At 42.7% G+C, this 22,986-nt stretch overlaps 1 protein-coding gene across 1 annotated transcript; it reads right to left on the bottom strand.

Annotated features, from left to right (window-relative positions):
- Window positions 1-1,312: 1,312 nt before the first annotated feature.
- Window positions 1,313-22,362, bottom strand: LOC118365036 (3-oxo-5-alpha-steroid 4-dehydrogenase 2-like). The gene is made up of 5 exons (XM_035746935.2): window positions 21,940-22,362; window positions 3,667-3,830; window positions 2,967-3,068; window positions 2,018-2,168; window positions 1,313-1,817 (listed from the first exon to the last, which is right to left on the bottom strand). Exons 1-5 carry the CDS (start codon window positions 22,215-22,217, stop codon window positions 1,751-1,753), a joined length of 762 nt encoding a protein of 253 aa, XP_035602828.1. The 5' UTR covers window positions 22,218-22,362; the 3' UTR covers window positions 1,313-1,750.
- Window positions 22,363-22,986: the final 624 nt, after the last annotated feature.

The following is a 22,986-nucleotide window of genomic DNA, read 5'->3' as shown; positions in this document are numbered from 1 at the left end:
TCTGTTTTGTTCCAGTGACGTACACATCCTTCAGAAAGGACAACACCGACGAGGCTATATTAGTGGACTGAGACTATGAAGCCCCAGAGCTGGTTGAAGAAGAACTGGCTGTGGGTGGCTGGGGGGTCCTTCCTTGGCATCCATTTAACCACCTGGCTCATGCAGAGGGCTATGAGAAGTGTCGCTCGCTCTGAGATGGCACTGAAAGAGAAGGATTCCCAGGAGTGACTAGTGGTGAGGCATTTTGCCAGTGGACTACTATCTATTTAACGATTCACGTGTGGAGTAAATGGAAGATAATGATGTAATTACCTGTGCTTGATTAGCTGTAAATGTTATTCCTCTGTTAGAGATCAAATAAAACGATGAATTTCACAATAAGTCAAACTGCAGAGTAACTTGCTTACAGGTGTGTGGAGTATGAACATATTTCACCCAGGGAAGACCAGGGCTGCATTTCAAGACACTACAGACATCACATAATCAATTACATTTCAAATGTCAGCCATGAAACGCAAACAAAACTTGAGATTGTATTCAATTAGACCAAAGAGTGGGCTTAAGTACCATCACAATTGAGTGCAATATTGGGACCTCCATTCCTAACATGTTCATCCCTAACATCTCTAAGGCCCGTTTCACACTACTGTGCTGACCCAAACTGTACTGTGCTTTAATTTTGACATGCTCCTTTCCAGCATGGTTCCAGCAACTATGGTGAATGCGTGGCCAGGCCAGCGCAATACAGCTCGGCTGGCTCAGTGATGTGGAAAGAATGTAATATTTTCCATCATCAGCACTGCTCTTTCTCCAGATCAGTGCCAATGAAAGAAATTAGAAAAATACCTTAAATTGAAATATTGATGTGGCCTGTCTGTTTTTAGAGGACTATGTTTGTTGCGCTCTCTAAAACATGATACCCTCATGAAAACGCTTATACTACCCCCCCCTAGTGGTGGAATTGGAGGATTACAACTACTGTTATGTCATAACACATACTGTAAGCTTGTCTGTCAAGAACCTCAGTGATGCACTAGCTCGACTCTCGTTCCCGAGGGTGGCAATGTTTTCCATCGCTACGGAACTTAATTGATTGATGAATGTCACTGCTTAGCCAGATAATTGCATTCACATGATTTCCAGTAAGCTGAGCCTTTGTCTCACCGACTGAAGTATGACTTTGCCTTTGGACTTATGTAATCAAGCAAGCATGAAATTTAAAAAGTGCAATTAACATATGCAGCAGTTATTAATCACATTTTTGATAAACTGCATAATAAAAACAGACCAAGGTTTTTTTCAGACCACAAGGTAAATAAGCGGAGGTTTAATGAGCCTTTCCAAAAGTGAAGTGGTGCATCTAAGAAATCACTTTTTGCACAATGAAGAAAAGGCAGTCAGTCGTCCCTTTCGAATGAAAAAAAAAAAGGTTTTTCCTTTATTCCTTCAAGACCTACCCACCACCCCCTTTCTCTTCACCCTGAATTCTTTATCCTTCATTGAGCTTTGACCATGCCGAATGCTGCCACATACTTCATTCCTCCAAGCATTTGGGAGTATGGTATTACAGATCTGTTGCTGCAGGTGTGAAATATGATCTAGCTCTGAATACAATTGAGATGAGAGGAATATGTCTAGTTAATGAAAGCATTTCATTTCAGAGTTCCGTAAATGCCAATATCATGGCTATGACTAATGATTTTAGCTAGGTCAGTCCATTTATTAAGGCTTCTCTGTTTTGCTGTTCTTCTTATAATATGAAAGGTATCACAGCTTTCCTCGACTGGGGGTAGTCTTCAAACTTCTCTTGGTAGTACCTGAAAGAGATGAGAATGTCATATTGAAGGAATCCTACTACCATGCTTTTCCATTGTAAAATGTCAACACAAGACAGTCCATGGTTACTGCTTTGCTGAAAGACCTAAAGTTGTATCAATACCAGTGAACATGAGTGTATCGGTGTGAGTATGTGCATGAAGAGATTACGGAAGGCTCTTGAGGTTGGACCTGTCAGTACCTGTGGTGGTGGTAGGCCCGCGGTCCGATCGAGCACATAGTGAAAAGGGCAAAGGAGAATGTCGGCAGGGACCACGTTGCTAGGGCATACCCGCACCACTCCATAATCTCTCCAAAGAAGTTTGCTCCGGAGACATACTCAAACATTCCCCCTGGAGTAAAAAGGGTCAGACAGTTAATTCAGTAGTAATGAAGTAGGGTCTGTACACTCATACATTGAGAGTAGGTCAAAACAATTCAATCCCTGAACTTTCAGACCCTACTTCATATCTACTACCTTTTTTGGACACGGCACCCCATGTCAAGGGATTGGATAGTTAATTCGCCCAAAGGTGGGTGAAAACATCTGCTGTGCCGCAAGGTTCTGATAATAGTTGCAAGATGTTACTTTTTAACCTTTCCGCGAGGTAATGGCCCAGACAACTGGAACGTTTGCTTCCTGTGTTTCTTGGCGACACTGAATGCCGTGTGTACTTTTGCTCACAATCTTCTATGACCCTGGTGATTACATTAGCACTTAAAGGCCCAATGCAGAAGTGTTTATATGAATATCACATTTTTACTGGGTAACAATTAAGTACCTTACTGTAATAGATTTCTATAACAAAAAATCTTTCTCAAGCAATAATTTAGCCAGGACTGTCTGTGAGTAGTCTGCATTTTGACTGCACTGGGCCTTTAAATATCTTTCGATCAGCACAGGCATAGCCCTTACAAAGCAAAAGTAAGTATAAATAAAAGCTAAAGATCACATTGACACCAGAATGTTCTGAATATGCTCTTCTTGTTCTGTTTATCATCACATGGCTGTGCAGACAGTGACTAACTAAACAGTACCGAACATGGTTAGTTATTTGGCTAAAGATTGACGTTTTTGCTATTGTTTCACAAGACTGGAACAGTTGCCTGAAACACTGCCTGACATCTGTTAACCAGAATTCATCTGGTACCTTTGGGAATCTTGTAAACAACTTCTCCAGGTTTTCTCAAATTTAGAAGAATGTGGTCACTGTGAATGTTGATGGCCATTCCCAGGAAAAATATCAGCAAACCTGAAAAGAAAACAGTACAGGCGCTTAAATGCAAACCACATTCTAGTTCTATAAAAAAAAAAAACGTATGAGCTGTTAAAATATTTCATGCTGGCAGATGCAAACCCAAACTCAACAAATCATTATTTATATACTTGTGGAAGAGTACTGTCAAACGTATCATCCCATATCCTGCTGAGACCAAAAATGCATGTTTTGAAGCTGACCAATAAACACAGAACATTTGCAAGGAGGAAGCGAATGCCAACTTGTTTTGTCACAGTTCCAGGCTAAAAACCTCAAAGTTCTCCGGCCAGATTAGTCTCCCATACTGCACGACTGGTTTTCCCGTTGTGTTTTCCTAACCACATTTTTTTTTGTAATGTTTTGGATCTCAGACTTCATCTACAGTAGCTCTAGCAGTTATCAAATGTTACCCTTTTTAAAGGGTGAAATTACATTACTTTGGAAATAAATCTATAGCATTTATTTGAGGCTTCAACATAGGATACCAAATGACTGTTAAATGTCTGTGAACATCATCCAGGCACTGTAATTTTCAGAATAAGGGTCTGGGAAACGACTGAGAAATAATTTCCGCTGGTATCTCAGATCTTACCGGTGTACAGACGAATGTCGGTCTGCCACGCATCGTCGTACGTGGCACAGTGGAGCATGTAGTGGCCTTGGAGAAAACCGTTGACAGAGCAGAAGACTACCGCAGAGAAGACAATGTAGAGAGGGGAAGGGCGGCCTTTGGTCCGCAAGGAGTAGATGAATGTTCTTGCGAGAAAATAGACAAATATTGATTAAAGAAATCAAGTCAAAGATGGTTCAATATAGCGCTGCTGTGTACAAACAATGTGAGTACCTGGAAGCCATGCAGGGCCGTGTTTCTTAACGTAGATAGAAATAGAATGTGTGGAACAAACATTCCCCTGTAACAAGTAGAATAGGAGATCACGTCATTCATTACATTTCTATTTTAGATTAGAATCTGTTTGTCACAGACCTTTAAAAAAAAAAGGTAGGGGCGTGGATCAGAAAACCAGTCAGTATCTGGTGCGACCACCATGTTTCTCATGCAGCACATGGAATTGATCAGGCTGTTGATTGTGGCCTGTGGAATGTTGTCCCACTCCTCTTCAATGGTTGTGCAAAGTTGCTGAATATTGGCCGTTGCTGGATATTTTACACCCCCCTCAGGTTTGTGCCGTGGCAGAGAACTTCATGGGCTATACTCAGCCTTGTCTCAGGGTAGTAAGTTGGTGGTTTGAAGATATCCCTCTAGTGGTGTGGGGGCTGTGCTTTGGCAAAGTGGGTGGGGTTATATCCTGCCTGGTTGGCCCTGTCCAGGGCTATTGTCGGACGGGGCCACAGTGTCTCCCGACCCCTCCTGTCTCAGCCTCCAGTATTTATGCTGCAATAGTTTGTGTCAGGGGGATAGGATCAGTCTTTTATATCTGGAGTATTTCTCCTGTCTTATACTGTATACATCTGGCCCTTCTTTGGGCCATCTGGCCCTTCTTTGGACACTGTGCTAACAAACCTCCAAACGAGCTTCAACACCATGCAACACTCCTTCCCGTAGCCCCCAACTGCTTTTAAATGCTAGTAAAACTAAGTGTATGCTCTTCAACCGATTAGCATCACTACTCTGGATGGTTCTGACCTAGAATATGTGGACAACTTCAAATACCTAGGTGTCTGGTTAGACTGTAAACTCTCCTTCCAGACTCACATTAAGCATCTCCAATCCAAAAATACATCTAGAATCATCTTCCTATTTCGCCACAAAGCCTCCTTCACTCACGCCGCCAAACATACCCTCGTAAAACTGACGATCCTACCGATCCTTGACTTTGACTTTTACAAAATAGCCTCCAACACTCTACTCAGCAAACTGGATGTAGTCTATCACAGTGCCATCCGTTTTTATCCCCAAAGCCCCATATACTACCCACCACTGTGACCTGGATGCTCTCGTTGGCTGGCCCTCACTACATATCTGTCGCCTATCCCACTGGCTCCAGGTCATCTATAAGTATTTGCTAGGTAAAGCCCCACCTTATCTCATCTCACTGGTCACCATAGAAACACCCACCCGTAGCTCCAGCACGTATATTGCACTGGTCATCCCCAAAGCCAACACTTCCTTTGGCCGCCTTTCCTCCCAGTTCTCTGCTGCCAATGATTGGAACGAATGTCAAAAATCTCTGAAGCTGGAGTATTTTATTTCCCTCTCTAACGTTAAGCATAAACTGTCAGAGCAGCTTACCGATCACTGTACCTGTACACAGCCAATCTGTAAATATCACACCCGACTACCTCATCCCCATATAATTACTTACCCTTTTGCTCTTTTGCACCTCAGTATCTCTACTTGCACATCATCATCTACACATCTATCTCTCCATTATTAATGCTAAATTGTAATTATTTTCGCCTCTAGGGCCTATTTATTGCCTAACTCCCCACTCTTCTACATTTGCACACACTGTACATAGATTTTTCAATTTTTTATTTATTTTGTGTTATTGACTGTACCTTTGTTTGTGTAACTCTGTGTTGTTGTTTTTGTCGCACTGCTTTGCTGTATCTTGGCCAGGTTGCAGTTGTAAATGAGAACTTGTCTCAACTAGCTTACCTGGTTAAATAAAGGTTAAATAAAAAATAAATGTAGAAAATCTGGTGTCCTGTGTGAAATTAAGTATGCTCCCTCTATTTCTCTCTCCCTCTTCTCTCCCGGAGGACCTGAGCCCTGGGACCATGCCTCAGGACTACCTGGCCTGATGATCTCCTTGCTGTCCCCAGTCCACCTGGCCGTGCTGCTGCTCCAGTTTCAACTGTTCTGCCTGCGGCTATGGAACCCTGACCTGTTCACCACACGTGCTACCTTGTCCCGGACCTGCTGTTTTCAACTCTCTACCGCACCTGCTGTCTCTAACTCTGAATGCTCGGCTATGTAAAGCCAACTGACCTTTACTCCAGTGGTGCTGATCTGTTGCACCCTCTACAACCACTGTGATTATTATTATTTGACCCTGCTGGTCATCTATGAACGTTTGAACATCTTGGCCATGTACTGTTATAATCTCAACCCGGCACAGCCAGAAGAGGACTGGCCACCCATCATTCTTTTAAGATGGTTATACCATGGATCATTTGCTTTTTAATTTTACTACCGCTTTACTACTAAATCCCATAGAAACCCATTGACCAACACATTCATAAAATACCTCCATACTTCCATTAATCTGTATGAGTTACCTTCAGACGAGTCCCATGACACTTGTGAGGGTCGTAGAGCCAAAATGGAGAACACAATCAAATAATTTTATTGGTCACATATACATGGTTAGCAAATGTTAATGCGAGTGTAGAGAAATGCTTGAGCTTCTAGTTCCGACAGTGCAGTAATATCTAACAAGTAATCGATCAATTCCACAACAACTACCTAATACACTCAAATCTAAAGGGATGGAATAAGAATATGCACATATACAGTGCCTTGCGGAAGTATTCGGCCCCCTTGAACTTTGCGACCTTTTGCCACATTTCAGGCTTCAAACATAAAGATATAAAACTTTTTGTGAAGAATCAACAACAAGTGGGACACAATCATGAAGTGGAACGACATTTATTGGATATTTCAAACTTTTTTAACAAATCAAAAACTGAAAAATTGGGCGTGCAAAATTATTCAGCCCCTTTACTTTCAGTGCAGCAAACTCTCTCCAGAAGTTCAGTGAGGATCTCTGAATGATCCAATGTTGACCTAAATGACTAATGATGATAAATACAATCCACCTGTGTGTAATCAAGTCTCCGTATAAATGCACCTGCACTGTGATAGTCTCAGAGGTCCGTTAAAAGCGCAGAAAGCATCATGAAGAACAAGGAACACACCAGGCAGGTCCAAGATACTGTTGTGAAGAAGTTTAAAGCCGGATTTGGATACAAAAAGATTTCCCAAGCTTTAAACATCCCAAGGAGCACTGTGCAAGCGATAATATTGAAATGGAAGGAGTATCAGACCACTGCAAATCTACCAAGACCTGGCCGTCCCTCTAAACTTTCAGCTCATACAAGGAGAAGACTGATCAGAGATGCAGCCAAGAGGCCCATGATCACTCTGGATGAACTGCAGAGATCTACAGCTGAGGTGGGAGACTCTGTCCATAGGACAACAATCAGTCGTATATTGCACAAATCTGGCCTTTATGGAAGAGTGTCAAGAAGAAAGCCATTTCTTAAAGATATCCATAAAAAGTGTTGTTTACCTCAAGCCACCTGGGAGACACACCAAACATGTGGAAAAAGGTGCTCTGGTCAGATGAAACCAAAATTGAACTTTTTGGCAACAATGCAAAATGTTATGTTTGGCGTAAAAGCAACACAGCTCATCACCCTGAGCACACCATCCCCACTGTCAAACATGGTGGTGGCAGCATCATGGTTTGGGCCTGCTTTTCTTCAGCAGGGACAGGGAAGATGGTTAAAATTGATGGGAAGATGGATGGAGCCAAATACAGGACCATTCTGGAAGAAAACCTGATGGAGTCTGCAAAAGACCTGAGACTGGGACGGAGATTTGTCTTCCAACAAGACAATGATCCAAAACATAAAGCAAAATCTACAATGGAATGGTTCAAAAATAAACATATCCAGGTGTTAGAATGGCCAAGTCAAAGTCCAGACCTGAATCCAATCGAGAATCTGTGGAAAGAACTGAAAACTGCTGTTCACAAATGCTCTCAATCCAACCTCACTGAGCTCGAGCTGTTTTGCAAGGAGGAATGGGAAAAAATGTCAGTCTCTCGATGTGCAAAACTGATAGAGACATACCCCAAGCGACTTACAGCTGTAATCGCAGCAAAAGGTGGCGCTACAAAGTATTAACTTAAGGGGGCTGAATACGCCCAATTTTTCAGTTTTTGATATGTTAAAAAAGTTTGAAATATCCAATAAATGTCATTCCACTTCATGATTGTGTCCCACTTGTTGTTGATTCTTCACAAAAAAAATACAGTTTTATATCTTTATGTTTGAAGCCTGAAATGTGGCAAAAGGTCGGAAAGTTCAAGGGGGAATACTTTCGCAAAGGCACTGTACAGTGGGGCAAAAAAAGTATTTAGTCAGCCACCAATTGTGCAAATTCTCCCACTTAAAAAGATGAGAGAGGCCTGTAATTTTCATCATAGGTACACTTCAACTATGACGGAATTTTTTTTTTTTAAATCCAGAAAATTACATTGTAGGATTTGTAATGAATTTATTTGCAAATTATGGTGGAAAATAAGTATTTGGTCACCTACAAACAAGCAAGATTTCTGGCTCTCACAGACCTGTAACTTCTTCTTTAAGAGGCTCCTCTGTCCTCCACTCGTTACCTGTATTAATGGCACCTGTTTGAACTTGTTATCAGTATAAAAGACACCTGTCCACAACCTCAAACAGTCACACTCCAAACTCCACTATGGCCAAGACCAAAGAGCTGTCAAAGGACACCCGAAGCAAAATTGTAGACCTGCACCAGGCTGGGAAGACTGAATCTGCAATAGGTAAGCAGCTTGGTTTGAAGAAATCAACTGTGGGAGCAATTATTAGGAAATGGAAGACATACAAGACCACCATCTCCCTCGATCTGGGGCTCCACGCAAGATCTCACCCCGTGGGGTCAAAATGATCACAAGAACGGTGAGCTTAAATCCCAGAACCACACGGGGGGACCACACTGTGTGGGTGGACCATTTCAGTTTGTATGTGATGTGTATGCCGAGGAACTTTCCACCTTCTCCACTGCTGTCCCATCTGTGGATAGGGGGATTCTCCCTCTGCTGGTTCCTGAAGTCCACGATCATCTCCTTTTGTTTTATTGACGTTGAGTGAGAGGTTGTTTTCCTGACATCACACTCTGAGTGCCCTCTCCTCCTCCCTGTAGGCTGTCTCATCATTGTTGGTAATCAAGCCCACTACTGTTGTGTTGTCTGCAAACTTGATGATTGAGTTGGAGGCCTGCATGGCCATGCAGTCATAGGTAAACAGTGGAGATGTTGTTTCCTACCTTCAGCACCTGGGGGTGGCCCGTCAGAAAGTCCAGGACCCAATTGCACAGGGCGGGGTTGAGACCCAGGGCTTCAAGCTTAATGATGAGCTTGGAGGATACTATGGAGTTGAATGCTGAGCTGTAGTCAATGAACAGCATTCTTACATAGGTATTCCCCTTGTCCAGATGGGATAGGGCAGTGTGATGGCGATTGCATTGTCTGTGGACCTACTGGGGTAGTATGCAAATTGATGTGGGTCTAGGATGGCAGGTAAGGTGGAGGTGATATGATCCTTGACTAGTCTCTCAAAGCACTTCATGATGACAGAAGTGAGTGCTACGGGGCGATAGTCATTTAGTTCAGTTATCTTTGCCTTCTTGGGTACAGGGACAATGGTGGCCATCTTGAAGCATGTGAGGACAGCAGACTGGGATAGGGAGCGATTTGAATATGTCCGTAAACAAACCAGCCAGCTGGTGTGTGCATGTTCTGAGGACACAGCTAGGGATGCCGTCTTGGCCGGCAGCCTTGCCAGGGTTAACACGTTTAAATGTCTTAATCACGTCGGCCACGGGGAAGGAGAGGGCCGCAGTCCTTGGTAGCGGTATCCTCAAAGCGGGCAAAGAAGGTGTTTAGTTTGTCTGGAAGCAAGACGTCGGTGTCCGTGATGTGGCTGGTTTTCTTTTTGTAGTCTGTGATTGCCTGTAGACCCTGCAACACACATCTCGTGTCTGAGCCATTGAATTGCGACTCCACTTTGTCCCTATACCGACATTTAGCATGTTTGATTGCCTTGAAGAGCAAATAACTACACTGTTTATATTCAGCCATATTCCCAGTCATCTTTCCATGGTTAAATACGGTGGTTGGCCCTTTCAGTTTTGCACTAATGCCGCCATCTATCACCTGTTTCTGGTTGGGGTAGGTTTTAATAGTCACAGTGTGGTTATAACATCTCCAATGCTCTTCCTTATAAACTCACTCACCGAATAAGTGTATAAATCAATGTTATTCTCTGAGGCTGTCTGGAACATTTCCCAGTCTGCGTGATCAAAGCAATCTTGAAGCGTGGATTCCGATTGGTCAGACCAGCATTGAATAGTTCTTGTCACGGGCACATCCTGTTTGAGTTTCTGCCTATAGGATGGCAGTTGCAAAATGGAGTCGTGGTCGGATTTGCCGAAGGGAGGATATTCATCATGGAAGTTAGAGTAGCAGCGATCCAGTGTATTGCCCGCATGAGTGCTACAGTCAATATGCTGGTAGAATTTAGCTAGCTTTGTTCTCAAATTTGCTTTGTTAAAATCCCCTGCTACAATAAATGCAGCCTCAGGATATATGGTTTCCAGTTTGCATAGTGTCCAGTGAAGTTCCTTGAGGGCTGTCGTGGTATCGGCTTGAGGGGGGATATACACGGCTGTGACAATCACAGATGAAAATTGGCGAGTAATATACCCGGAAGCGGTGGGTGGGCGACGTTGTTTTGTGTCGGCATCTGGGATTAGATCCAATGTCCTGGGTGGTGGTGGTGCAAACAAAGTATCCACTTCAGGGAAGTTGTATTCCTGGTCCTGATGTTGGTAAGTTGACGTTGCTCTGATATCCAATAATTCTTCCCGGCTGTAGGTAAGAACACTTAAGATTTTCTGGGCTAACATTGTAAGAAATAATACATTAAAAAACAAAATACTACATAGTTTCCTAAGGACTATAAGCAAGGTGACCAGCGCTGTCAGCGCCATCTTGATCATGGGGTCATATTAGTTTGTTTCCCAAATGGTTCAGATGCTACAGATAGAAGTTGACATATCAGCGTTACCGAATTCAGACGAGTCTTGTGGGGGTCGTAGAGCAAAACCGTTCTGATGCTACAGATGTTTTCGTGAGAAGACCGATTTTCGGGATGTCTCCTGGTCTGACAAACAGCGCTGTAGCTCTGCCACTTTCCACCGTAGATGTGGAAGGGCGACATAGGCGGATGCGGTAGATTGTGACTGATTTTGATGGGGATTTTTTATGTTTATTAGCAATAAACTCATTAAACATTTATATAGGCCTAGTCTACAGAATAGCATTATTACAGTATACATTTTGTATTGAACCAACAGGTGATTTGAATAAATAATGTGCATGTCTTGACAAGCAAGGAGTTCCATAGTGTAGGCATATGTAAACCTTTCTTTGCCAATAATGACATCACTGTGTCTTATAGGAAAAACTACTGAAAAGCAGGTCGGGGACTTTTCAATGTGCGTGCCAATGTTCAACTCTGAATTGATGTGGTTTCCACCTCGGCTGAGACGGGTCTGGTGCAAGTATCCAGGATGTGGCCTACTGAGGCGGGGTCACTCGAGACAGAGAGGGAAGGCTTTGACATTCTTGTCATTCAAACCAATTGCTGGTTGATAACAAGTGTGGAGCATCAGACTTCAGGAAGATTTTGAAGGATTAAATACAAATATATACAGTACCAGTCAAAAGTTTTGACACACCTACTCATTCAAGGGTTTTTCTTTATTTGTACTATTTTCGACATTGTAGAATAATAGTAAAGACATCAAAACTAGGAAATAACACAAATGGAATCATGTAGTAACCAAAAAAGTGTAAACAAATCTAAATATATTTTAGATTCTTCAAAGTAGCCACCCTTTGCCTTGAAGACAGCTTTGCACTCTCTTGGCATTCTCTCAACCAGCTTCACCTGGAATGCTTTTTCAACAGTCTTGAAGGAGTTCCCACATATGTTGAGCACCTGTTGGCTTCACTCTGCAATCCAACTCATCCCAAACCACCATTAAGTGTGCCTTGAATTCTAAATAATTGCATTCTAAATAAGCACCCCCACACCATCACACCTCCTCCTCCATGTTTCATGGTGGGAACCACAAATGCGGAGATCATCACCTACTCTGCGTCTCACGGAGGTTGGAACTAAAAATCTCAAATTTGGAATCATTAGACCAAAGGACAGATTTCCACCGGTCTAATGTCCATTGCCGGTGTTTCTTTTTTTCTTTATTTTTTTACCCCTTTTTCTCCCCAATTTCATGGTATCCAATTGTTGTAGTAGCTACTATCTTGTCTCATCGCTACAACTCCCATACGGGCTCGGGAGAGACGAAGGTTGAAAGTCAGGCATCCTCTGATACACAACCCACTGCTTCTTCACACAGTGCGCATCCAACCCGGAAGCCAGCCGCACCAATGCACCCAGCCCGCCACAGGAGTCGCTGGTGCGCGATGAGACACCCCTACCGACCAAGCCCTCCCTAACCCGGGCGACGCTAGGCAAATTGTGCTTCGCCCCACGGACCTCCCGGTCGCAGCCGGTTACGACAGAGCCTGGGCGCGAACCCAGGGACTCTGATGGCACAGCTGGCGCTGCAGTACAGCGCCCTTAACCACTGTGCCACCCGGGAGGCCCGTAATTGCTGGTGTTTCTTGGCTCAAGAAAGTCTCTTCTTATTATTGGTGTCGTTTTAGTAGTGGTTTCTTTGCAGCAATTCGACCATGAAGGCCTGATTCACGCAGTCTCCTCAGAACAGTTGATGTTGAGATGTGTCTGTTCCTTGAACTCTGTGAAGCATTTATTTGGCCTGCAATCTGAGGTGCAGTCAACTCTAATGAACTTATCCTCTGCAGCAGATGTAACTCTGGGTCTTCCTTTCCTGTGGCGGTCCTCATGAGAGCCAGTTTCATCATAGCGCTTGATGGTTTATGCAACTGCACATGAAGAAAGTACTTGAAATTTTCCACATTGTGGAACAGTGTGGAACAGCTTATTTGAGCTGTTCTTGCCGTAATATGGACTTGGCCTTTTACCAAATAGGGCTATCTTCTGTATACCACCAATACCAGAACTGATTGGCTAAAACGTATTAAAACCTCTATGGGATCAGTGTCCCTGTCCCCCCCACGGGACAGTTGAGCTAACGTAGGCTAATGTGATTAGCATGAGGTTGTGAGTAACAAAAAATATTCCCAGGACATAGACATATTTGATATGGGCAGAAAGCTTACATTCTTGTTAATCTAACTGCACTGTCCAATTTACAGTAGCTAATAACATGCGCACAATTATGAACTTCAAAATGTATTAATAAATCAATTAGGCACATTTGGGCAGTCTGCACACCTGTTAATTGAAATGCATTTCAGGTGACTACCTCATGAAGCTGGTTGAGAGAAAAGCTGTCATCAAGGCAAAGGGTGGCTACTTTGAAGAATCTCAAATATAAAATATATTTTGATATGTTTAACACTTTCACAATAACACATGTTCATGGTTTTGATGTCTTCACTATTATTTTACAATGTGGAAAATAAAGAAAATCCCTGGAATGAGAAGGTGTGTTCAAACTATTGACTGGTAGTGTATATATATTTTGTTTTGAAGTTAAAAATATACTGGCCCAAGCGGGCCATATGAAAGGTTGGTTAAGTGGCCCGATTAGCGGGGAGCCCTGAATGTCGAACCCTGCAGTCTTAGCTGATCCACTCCCTGTACACCAGGTCATGTGCCAAAGAAAAAACGGCACCTGCTGAAGAAAACAGATTTTGGACCCAGTCAACCCTCTCGCTTTGCCTCTTCCTCTCTTGTGTAACTCAGAAATGTCAGATAATTACTATAGCTCCTGCCTTCAGCCAATCTAGTAAATTCCGGATCTCTATGGCGTGATGCATCATTCAGCCAAGTTTCGTCAAAATTGTGCCAGTGCTGTCTGAGATATAGCGTGTGACTAAGGGATAGATGGATGGGATGTTCTAAGTCCACAAAAATGCTTAAACAACATGAGGAGTCCACTTTTGAGGTCTGGGAAAAATAACAGAAATGTAGATTCTTGAGTGTAGTTACCCTATAATTAAACTGTGCAGCCACCTAGCAATCACTGTTGTTTGGTTAGTTGTGTGTCTGTAGTGTACATGAGATGAAGTTTGCAAAACAAATGTCCACTGGATTGATGCAAATAATCATAATACCATTCTACTAGGTCGGCGTAGTCTACTTTGTAGCTAGTTAATATTTAATTGAGAATGTTTTTGGGGAAGCCTTTTCATCTACCAGAAGACGGTTAGGCCTGTCATTGGCATCGCTATATTTTTCCTGTGCCTTAATTGTTTGAAAGCTGAACGTTTTACTTAATATTATGAGGCGTCCTTACCATGCTTCAAAGTAGCCTATAGCCAAAATCCCAACATAGAAACGTGGCGGCAATTATTTTATAAATAATTCTTCATGCTCTCTCCTGTTCTGTTTTCAAAGCAACTATCATTGTCTAGCAGCCAAATGCATTATCCTAGTCATATTAGCAACAGATATTTCTGTCTCTATAGGGTACTTGGGGGTAACTAGTCCCCCTCTTTAATTCACATTAAGACCACAAGATGTCAACAACTTATTTCCGCAAAACCTTCAATGGCGGCCACTGCTTTTGCTCAAACGAAAATGTCCTCTCCTCATAACTTTTGGAGATTGGTTAACAAAACTATTTTGTGGTAAATTGATTTTTTTATGTTAAAGTTGTAGCTGTTTTTTTTATATACAAGTAGGAAACTCTTAAGAAAAATAATCCACCTATTGAGAGAAAAATGTAGATTATTTTTGAGTAAATTAGTAATATGCTGGATGAGTGTGTTGCCCCCCCCCCTGACCCCACCACAACTAGGGTCTATCTACCCCTTTATGGTTATGAATGCCAGTGAGCATAAGCTGCTAGCTAGCAACCTTACTACAAGATCGTCTGAGGTAGAATACATAAAGAAATATATAACTTAATTGCAGTTGGAAATCTTTTCACTAATAGCTTTACAGTTCATCTTACTTTATAGCCTTTTAGCTATTTTACACAGCATTTTATGTCATATAGCTTGATATCTAGCTATGTTTTTAAGAGAGAGCTTTTAAATGAACATCTCTCCCCCCTGTATGTTAATAATACTTTGAATCAGGTGGTTTGAAAGAAACTGTCTTGTCTTATGGTACACAGTGCTGTGTGTGGTAGTTGGGGTTAGGGGCCATATGTTAGGGAGGGTCTTAGGTAAGGGTTAGAAGCCATTTGTTAGAATAGAGGTCAGTTCCTAATATGATTCATGTTTTTATTTTCAGATGAGAACATACAAGAAGAAAACAGACCGTTGAATCTATGGCTCTGAGGTGATACAGCATGCCCTGAAGGCAATAGAAAATGGGAAGATCTTAACGGGGGCTGCCAGGGTGTTCAACATTCCAACAAGAACCCTACAGCACCACAGAGGAAAGGAGGTGAAAACCCCAGGCTTCAGCCAAATGGGGTGGGCGCCAGTCTTCTCTTCCACATACAGTTGAAGTCGTTTTTCAACCACTCCACAAATTTCTTGTTAACAAACTATAGTTTTGGCAAGTCGGTTAGGACATCTTCTTTGTGCATGACACAAGTCATTTTTCCAACAATTGTTTACAGACAGATTATGTCACTTATAAATCACTGTAATCAATCCCAGAACAACAGCAAAGGACGTTGTGAAGATGCTGGGGGAAAAAGGTACAAAGATATCTATATCCACAGTAAAATTAGTCCTATATTGACATAGCCTGACAGGCTGATCAGCAAGGAAGAAGCCACTACTCCAAAACCACCATAAAAAAGCCAGACTATGGTTTGCAACTGCACATGGAGAAATGTCCTCTGGTCTGATGAAACAAAAATAGAACTGTTTGGCCATAATGACCATTGTTATGTTTGGAGGAAAATGTGGGAGGCTTGCAAGCCAAAGAACACAATCCCAACCGTGAAGCACAGGGGTGGCAGCATCATGTTGTGGGGGTGCTTTGCTGCAGGAGGGACTGGTGCACTTCACAAAATAGTTTTCATTCCTCATGATGCCATGTGCATATATTGAAGCAACATCTCAACACATCAGTCAGGAAGTTAAAGCTTGGTCGCAAATGGGTCTTCCAAATGGACAATGACCCCCAAACATACTTCCAAAGTTGTAGCAAAATGGCTTAAGGACAACAAAGTCAAGGTATTGGAGTGGCCATCACACAGCCCTGACCTCAATCCCATAGAAAATTTGTGGGCAGAACTGAAAACGTGTTTATGAGCAAGGAGGCCTAGAAACCTGACTCAGTTACACCAGCTCTGTCAGGAGGAATGGGCCGAAATTCACCCAACTTATTGTGGGAAGCTAGTGGAAGGCTACCCGAAATGTTTGACCCAAGTTAAACAATTTATAGGCAATGCTACCAAATACTAATTGAGTGTATGTAAACTTCTGACCCACTGGGAATGTGATGAAAGAAATAAAAGCTGAAATAAATCATTCTCTCTACTATTATTCTGACATTTCACATTCTTAAAATAAAGTGGTGATCCTAACTGACCTAAAACAGGAGATTTTTACAAGGATTAAATGTCAGGAATTGTGAAAAACTGAGTTTAAATGTATTTGGCTAAGGTGTATGTAAACTTCCGATTTCAACTGTATGAAAGTGACCTTGTCAACCACATTCAACAAATGGAAAGATCCCTATTTGGCATAACATCATGGGACGTGAGAAGACTCACCTTCAATCTGGCAGAAAGGATGGGAATCAAGCACAGGTTCAACAAAGGAAAGGGGTATGCAGGGGTGGCTTGGTTCAGTGGCTTCATGAAGCGCAACTCCAAACTGTCAGTTCAAGTATCGCAAGCAACCAGTCTTGCGAGGGCCATGGGCTTTAATAAGCTTAAGGTTGACCAGTTATCTAAGGCCTACGCGGACATTTTAAACAGCGTCAGGGAGGTCGGAGGCCAACGAACATTTGGAACATGGATAAGACGGGAATAAAAAACATCCAGAAACTGTTGCCTGCGGTGGCCATGAAGGGAGCCAAACAGGTTGCAGAGGGGCTTCACAGTCACAGTAATTTGTGCTATCAGTGCAGCAAGGCAGTACGTATCGCCCCTCTTCATCTTCCCCTGGAAGAGGATGAACCAACAACTGCTGGTTGGAAGGGTGAGTTACTCAGGCTGGGTCGACAGTTCCATCTTCACCACTTTGCCCACAGTGTTGGTTGCACCCCTGAGCAACCCCACATCCTCATCCTCGATGGGTTATAGAGGAGCCTGAGGTTATAGAGGAGCCTGAGCCCATTGTCGGAAAGAAAAAGTAATCTAAATTAACGAAAAGTGGCAGAAGCAGCATTTACATGGTAGAAAGTGTTTATTGTACTAACACCGATGTAATTGTTTTTCTCATATATTTCCGTTGCAAAGAATCCATTCAACCACAGTGCTCTACCGCCACCACTGCCACCTCTACCTCCAACGCCACCAGCTCTTAACGCCAAAACCTCTACCTCCACCACATCTTTCTCAACCACAACCTCCACCCTGAAGCCTACCCTTGCTCCAAATGTTGGTATATAAAAAAAGTCAGCACTCATTTTAGGGAATATATATTTGCATATAGTGATTGGAAGGACATTGACCTCATCCCGTCAGTTGAGGATGCCTGGTCATTCTTTAAGAGTAACTTCCTCACCATTTTAGATAAGCATGCTCCTTTCAAAAAATGCAGAACTAAGAACAGATACAGCCCTTGGTTCACTCCAGACCTGACTTCCCTCGACCAGCACAAAAACATCCTGTGGCGGACTGCAATAGCATCATACAGTCCCCGCGATATGCAACTGTTCAGGAAAGTCAGGAACCAATACACGCAGTCAGTCAGGAAAGCTAAGGCCAGCTTCTTCAGGCAGAAGTTTGCATCCTGTAGCTCCAACTCCAAAAAGTTCTGGGACACTGTGAAGTCCATGGAGAACAAGAGCACCTCCTTCCAGCTGCCCACTGCACTGAGGCTAGGGAACACGGTCACCACCGACAAATCCATGATTATCGAAAACTTCAACAAGCATTTCTCAACGGCTGGCCATGCCTTCCGCCTGGTCACTCCTACCTCGGCCAACAGCTCCGGCTCCCCCGCAGCTCCTCGCCCAAGCCTCTCCAGGTTCTCCTTTACCCAAATCCAGATAACAGATGTTCTGAAAGAGCTGCAAAACCTGGACCCGTATAAATCAGCTGGGCTTGACAATCTGGACCCTCTATTTCTGAAACTATCCACCGCCATTGTCGCAACCCCTATTACCAGCCTTTTCAACCTCTCTTTCATATCGTCTGAGATCCCCAAGGATTGGAAAGCTGCTGCAGTCATCCCCTTCTTCAAAGGGGGAGACACCCTGGACCCAAACTGTTACAGACCTATATCCATTCTGCCCTGCCTATCTAAGGTCTTCGAAAGCCAAGTCAACAAACAGGTCGCTGACCATCTCGAATCCCACCGTACCTTCTCCGCTATGCAATCTGGTTTCCGAGCCGGTCACGGGTGCACCTCAGCCACACTCAAGGTACTAAACGACATCATAACCGCCATCGATAAAAGACAGTACTGTGCAGCCGTCTTCATCGACCTTGCCAAGGCTTTCGACTCTGTCAATCACCAGATTCTTATCGGCAGACTCAGTAGCCTCGGTTTTTCGGATGACTGCCTTGCCTGGTTCACCAATTACTTTGCAGACAGAGTTCAGTGTGTAAAATCGGAGGGCATGCTGTCCGGTCCTCTGGCAGTCTCTTTGGGGGTGCCACAGGGTTCAATTCTCGGGCCGACTCTTTTCTCTTGCTGCGGGCGATTCCCTGATCCACCTCTACGCAGACGACACCATTCTATATACTTTCGGCCCGTCATTGGACACTGTGCTATCTAACCTCCAAATGAGCTTCAATGCCATACAACACTCCTTCCGTGGCCTCCAACTGCTCTTAAACGCTAGTAAAACCAAATGCATGCTTTTCAACCGATCGCTGCCTGCACCCGCATGCCCGACTAGCATCACCACACTGGATGGTTCCGACCTTGAATATGTGGACACCTATAAGTACCTAGGTGTCTGGCTAGACTGCAAACTCTCCTTCCAGACCCATATCAAACATCTCCAATCGAAAATCAAATCAAGAGTCGGCTTTCTATTCTGCAACAAAGCCTCCTTCACTCACGCTGCCAAGCTTACCCTAGTAAAACTGACTATCCTACCGATCCTCGACTTCGTCGATGTCATCTACAAAATCGCTTCCAACACTCTACTCAGCAAACTGGATGCAGTTTATCACAGTGCCATCCGTTTTGTCACTAAAGCACCTTATACTACCCACCACTGCGACTTGTATGCTCTAGTTGGCTGGCCCTCGCTACATATTCGTCGCCAGACCCACTGGCTCCAGGTCATCTACAAGGCCATGCTAGGTAAAGCTCCGCCTTATCTCTCAGTTCACTGGTCACGATGGCAACACCCATCCATAGCACGCGCTCCAGCAGGTGTATCTCACGGATCATCCCTAAAGCCAACACCTCATTCGGCCGCCTTTCGTTCCAGTACTCTGCTGCCTGTGACTGGAACGAATTGCAAAAATCGCTGAAGTTGGAGACTTTTATCTCCCTCACCAACTTCAAACATCAGCTATCTGAGCAGCTAACCGATCGCTGCAGCTGTACATAATCTATTGGTAAATAGCCCACCCATTTTCACCTACCTCATCCCCACAGTTTTTATTTATTTACTTTTCTGCTCTTTTGCACACCAATATCTCTACCTGTACATGATCATCTGATCATTTATCACTCCAGTGTTAATCTGCAATATTGTAATTATTTGCCTACCTCCTCATGCCTTTTGCACACATTGTATATAGACTCCCCTTTTTTCTACTGTGTTATTGACTTGTTAATTGTTTACTCCATGTGTAACTCTGTGTTGTCTGTTCACACTGCTATGCTTTATCTTGGCCAGGTTGTAGTTGCAAATGAGAACTTGTTCTCAACTAGCCTACCTGGTTAAATAAAGGTGAAATAAATTTAAAAAATGAATAAGTCTTTATTGTACCAATAGTCATGTGTTCTTGTTGTTTGTTTGTTTTTGCTTAAACCAAAAGCTGCAGCAGTTCTATTGGATTGGTCCCAGAGGCTCCTGGAGGCGAGGCCGAGGAAGGCAGTGTCATGATGTTGCCCTCTTTGGGTACAAGGTTTGAGTAGAGACCATGCATTTCTCGTGCTGAATTCTTAACCATACATACCACATGGTTAAACTCTTAGACTATCTAACCGACAGAATAAGTTATTGAGTTATTGTTATAAAATGTTATATTCCAATGTTATTTCATGTTTTTAGTTATATTCCATTCCAATATTATATTCAAATGAATATTTTTTAATGAATTAAAAAGAACTATTGAAAATCTTTTGCTTCTGAATGTCATTTTAAAGACTGCTGGGATTTAAATTTGTGCATTATTCTAATAATATTTAGTGCAATTGTACATAACGGATTGTAAGGAAAAGGAACAACAAAGAAAGAACAAAGACAATTAATGTGCAGGTGAGTTAAAAAGAGGGTCTTTACATCACCTCATAGTGCAGATATTAAAAGTGACGTGCAACACCATTTCCACCTATATTTTATTAAAATAATTAAAACAACTAGACTTAGCTTTTAACTATTACTAAAGAATTTCTAAATAAAACTGATTGAATGGATTTTAACACACTTGTGTGAAACACTATGCCGAAAAACATTTAATGAAATAAAATTTAAAAAGTCAACTGTAGCCATCTATTTACCTTCATAGTTATTCGCCTATCCATGACCATCATCCACATTCCAATTTTTTCCCCAAACATTGCTTTTCTTGTGTCAGCATTTAGACATTGTTCTTAGGTCGGGCTAGTTACCCCGTTACCCTACAGACTGCCGATGGGTACTTATCACAGTAGGAGACAATTCCTTCTCTTGCTAGAAACAAAATACGCAATGTGCGCCTAGACATGTAGACAATACTTGCTACAAAGTTACAGAAAGCTACTCGGCTACGCCTAGTCCCGCAATCCATTATTTCCAATATAATGTACAGAACTTCGGCGTTTACCCCTTACGTGTACCCACTTTTTGTGGACATTGCATATACTCACTTTTTTTATCACTATGCGTATCAAAGTGTAGTGTAGCGGAGGCATACGCCATATCAATTGGTAAGGCTGGTAGAACAGATCAGAATGTTTGGATCAAAATGTTGATAAACTATTATTTCTTCACATTTTAAGCGCAGCATTGTGCACACGGCAGTAGGCCTACGCGCAAATGTTCCAAAGTGCAATTTGTGGGAAAACACCATTCTAAAATGTGCACCACACATTAGAGCGGTTTCATATCTGGATGATCGTGCAAATCGTCGAGGTTTCATTTTCAAAATGACACAATTCAGGAAAAGTGGCATCAGTTTACCAACCAATTTCGTAATGTTCTGTTTAATGTGATTCGTCCATTTATTAGGAAACCATGATGGATGGCTTCTTAAGTGTCCATGCAGAGTGATGATGAGAAAATTGTTCCACTGGAAATTGTGCAAAAACATTTACTTGAAGTACAGTGCAAAGGATGGTAAGAGATTGATATTTTTTTCTGTTTTTACATCATAAATTTTAAAGTGAGTCTAAGCCTCACTCTTTTACTGAATGTCCCTCTAGTCTTCACTCAAAATAGGGAACAGGGGACTCTTTTCATTGAATGGTCTGCATTGGTATCGCATACACCCAGATCAACTGTGTAGGAGACAAAGATGTATGCTCAACACTTTTTAAGTGAAATAACTGCTGTTGCACAAAAAAAGTTGGCCATGTTTTTCAGTTGATTTATGAGTGAAAGATCCGAGACTCCATTGAAAGTTGGTATGTGGACATAGTCTCGTCCCACCATCACAGATCTAATTCTGTCTAGACAGGTGGCTAGACAATACTAACAGATTGGGGACCAGGCTAAAGTGGACACATACCTTTGGAAGTAGTGCAGACAGAAGGTCCAGAGAAGAAGGTCTTTGCCCAGGCTGGGCTGTGTGTCAGTTGATAGCAGAAGGAGCATGGGCACCAGGAAAGAAGGCAGTTCCTGGAGGAACCAGGCCAGCTTGGCAGGACAGGTCCTCCCTGGGGTCCCATCCGAGGTCACGTAGCGTCCGTACGGGGTCTGGGTCCTGGTCTGCTGAAAGAGATACGCCACCCCACTGATGATGAACCCCCAGCTGAGGTAGTGGATCACATTCTCCTTACACTCCATTATTATCCCCCTCTCCTTTTCTCCTTTTTTCTCCTTCTCTTTCTTCGGGTCCTTGGGTCCAGCAAAGTTTCCACGGTCTCCACGCTTTGTCAAGACCGAGTAGCCTCCATCTGTGTATGCTGGTGTGAGACGTGTGTGAATGGGAGAGGCACACTTACTACTCCCAACTCCTCCCCTTTAAAACAATGGGAGTCTCTCATGTGTCAGTCACTGTTGAAATCTGAGATTTAAAAACAACAACTTAATGAGCGATTAGTCATTTTTAGTAGTAATTGTTTTTTAGTAAAGGTTATTAACTTCCACTTACAATTGCAGAACGAATAGACCGAGACAAAATCATTAACAACATTGTCCTCCAGTCTTTGCCTACCACATGTACCACTATACTGATGTTTTTCATGTCATGTGAAAATTATGAGTGATCAGAGTTGGCCCTTGGCCATTCAATTTCCTCAAGAATGTATAAAGTTTGCCATGAGGCACTCTGTCAGGAAAGGGGTCAATTGTTTAAAAAGGAGCTTGGCAGTCGACCACTGTCAGTGACATTGTACCGTGAGAGAAGAGCAGGGTTTGGTACTAACACATAACAGGGATTACATAATCAGATAAAAAAAAATAAAGCTATTAATTGGACAAAATTCATTTAAAGAAATGGTTTAATCGGATTACAGTTACATTCTTAAAAACAGCTTATTACATTTTAGATTACTTAATCTAATATCAAGATGTAAGTGTTTGTCTCAAATACACTAAAATGGCAGGTTTTCTG

The sequence above is a fragment of the Oncorhynchus keta genome, chromosome 32 (genome assembly GCF_023373465.1).
Source record: "Oncorhynchus keta strain PuntledgeMale-10-30-2019 chromosome 32, Oket_V2, whole genome shotgun sequence".
NCBI lineage: Eukaryota > Metazoa > Chordata > Actinopteri > Salmoniformes > Salmonidae > Oncorhynchus > Oncorhynchus keta.
Note: the sequence above shows the minus strand (reverse complement) of the source record. Positions and strands in the feature narration are given on the sequence as shown.

What these genes read in the sequence shown, in the direction of transcription:
- LOC118365036 (XM_035746935.2), bottom strand. Translation starts at nt 22,217, where the DNA reads ATGGAGTGTAAGGAGAATGTGATCCACTACCTCAGCTGGGGGTTCATC. An exon ending in TGTCTGCACTACTTCCAAAG is followed by an intron (nt 3,831 to 21,939) that starts GTATGTGTCCAC and finishes TTTTCTCGCAAG; the next exon opens with AACATTCATCTACTCCTTGC. An exon ending in CGGGCCTACCACCACCACAG is followed by an intron (nt 1,818 to 2,017) that starts GTACTGACAGGT and finishes CATCTCTTTCAG; the next exon opens with GTACTACCAAGAGAAGTTTG.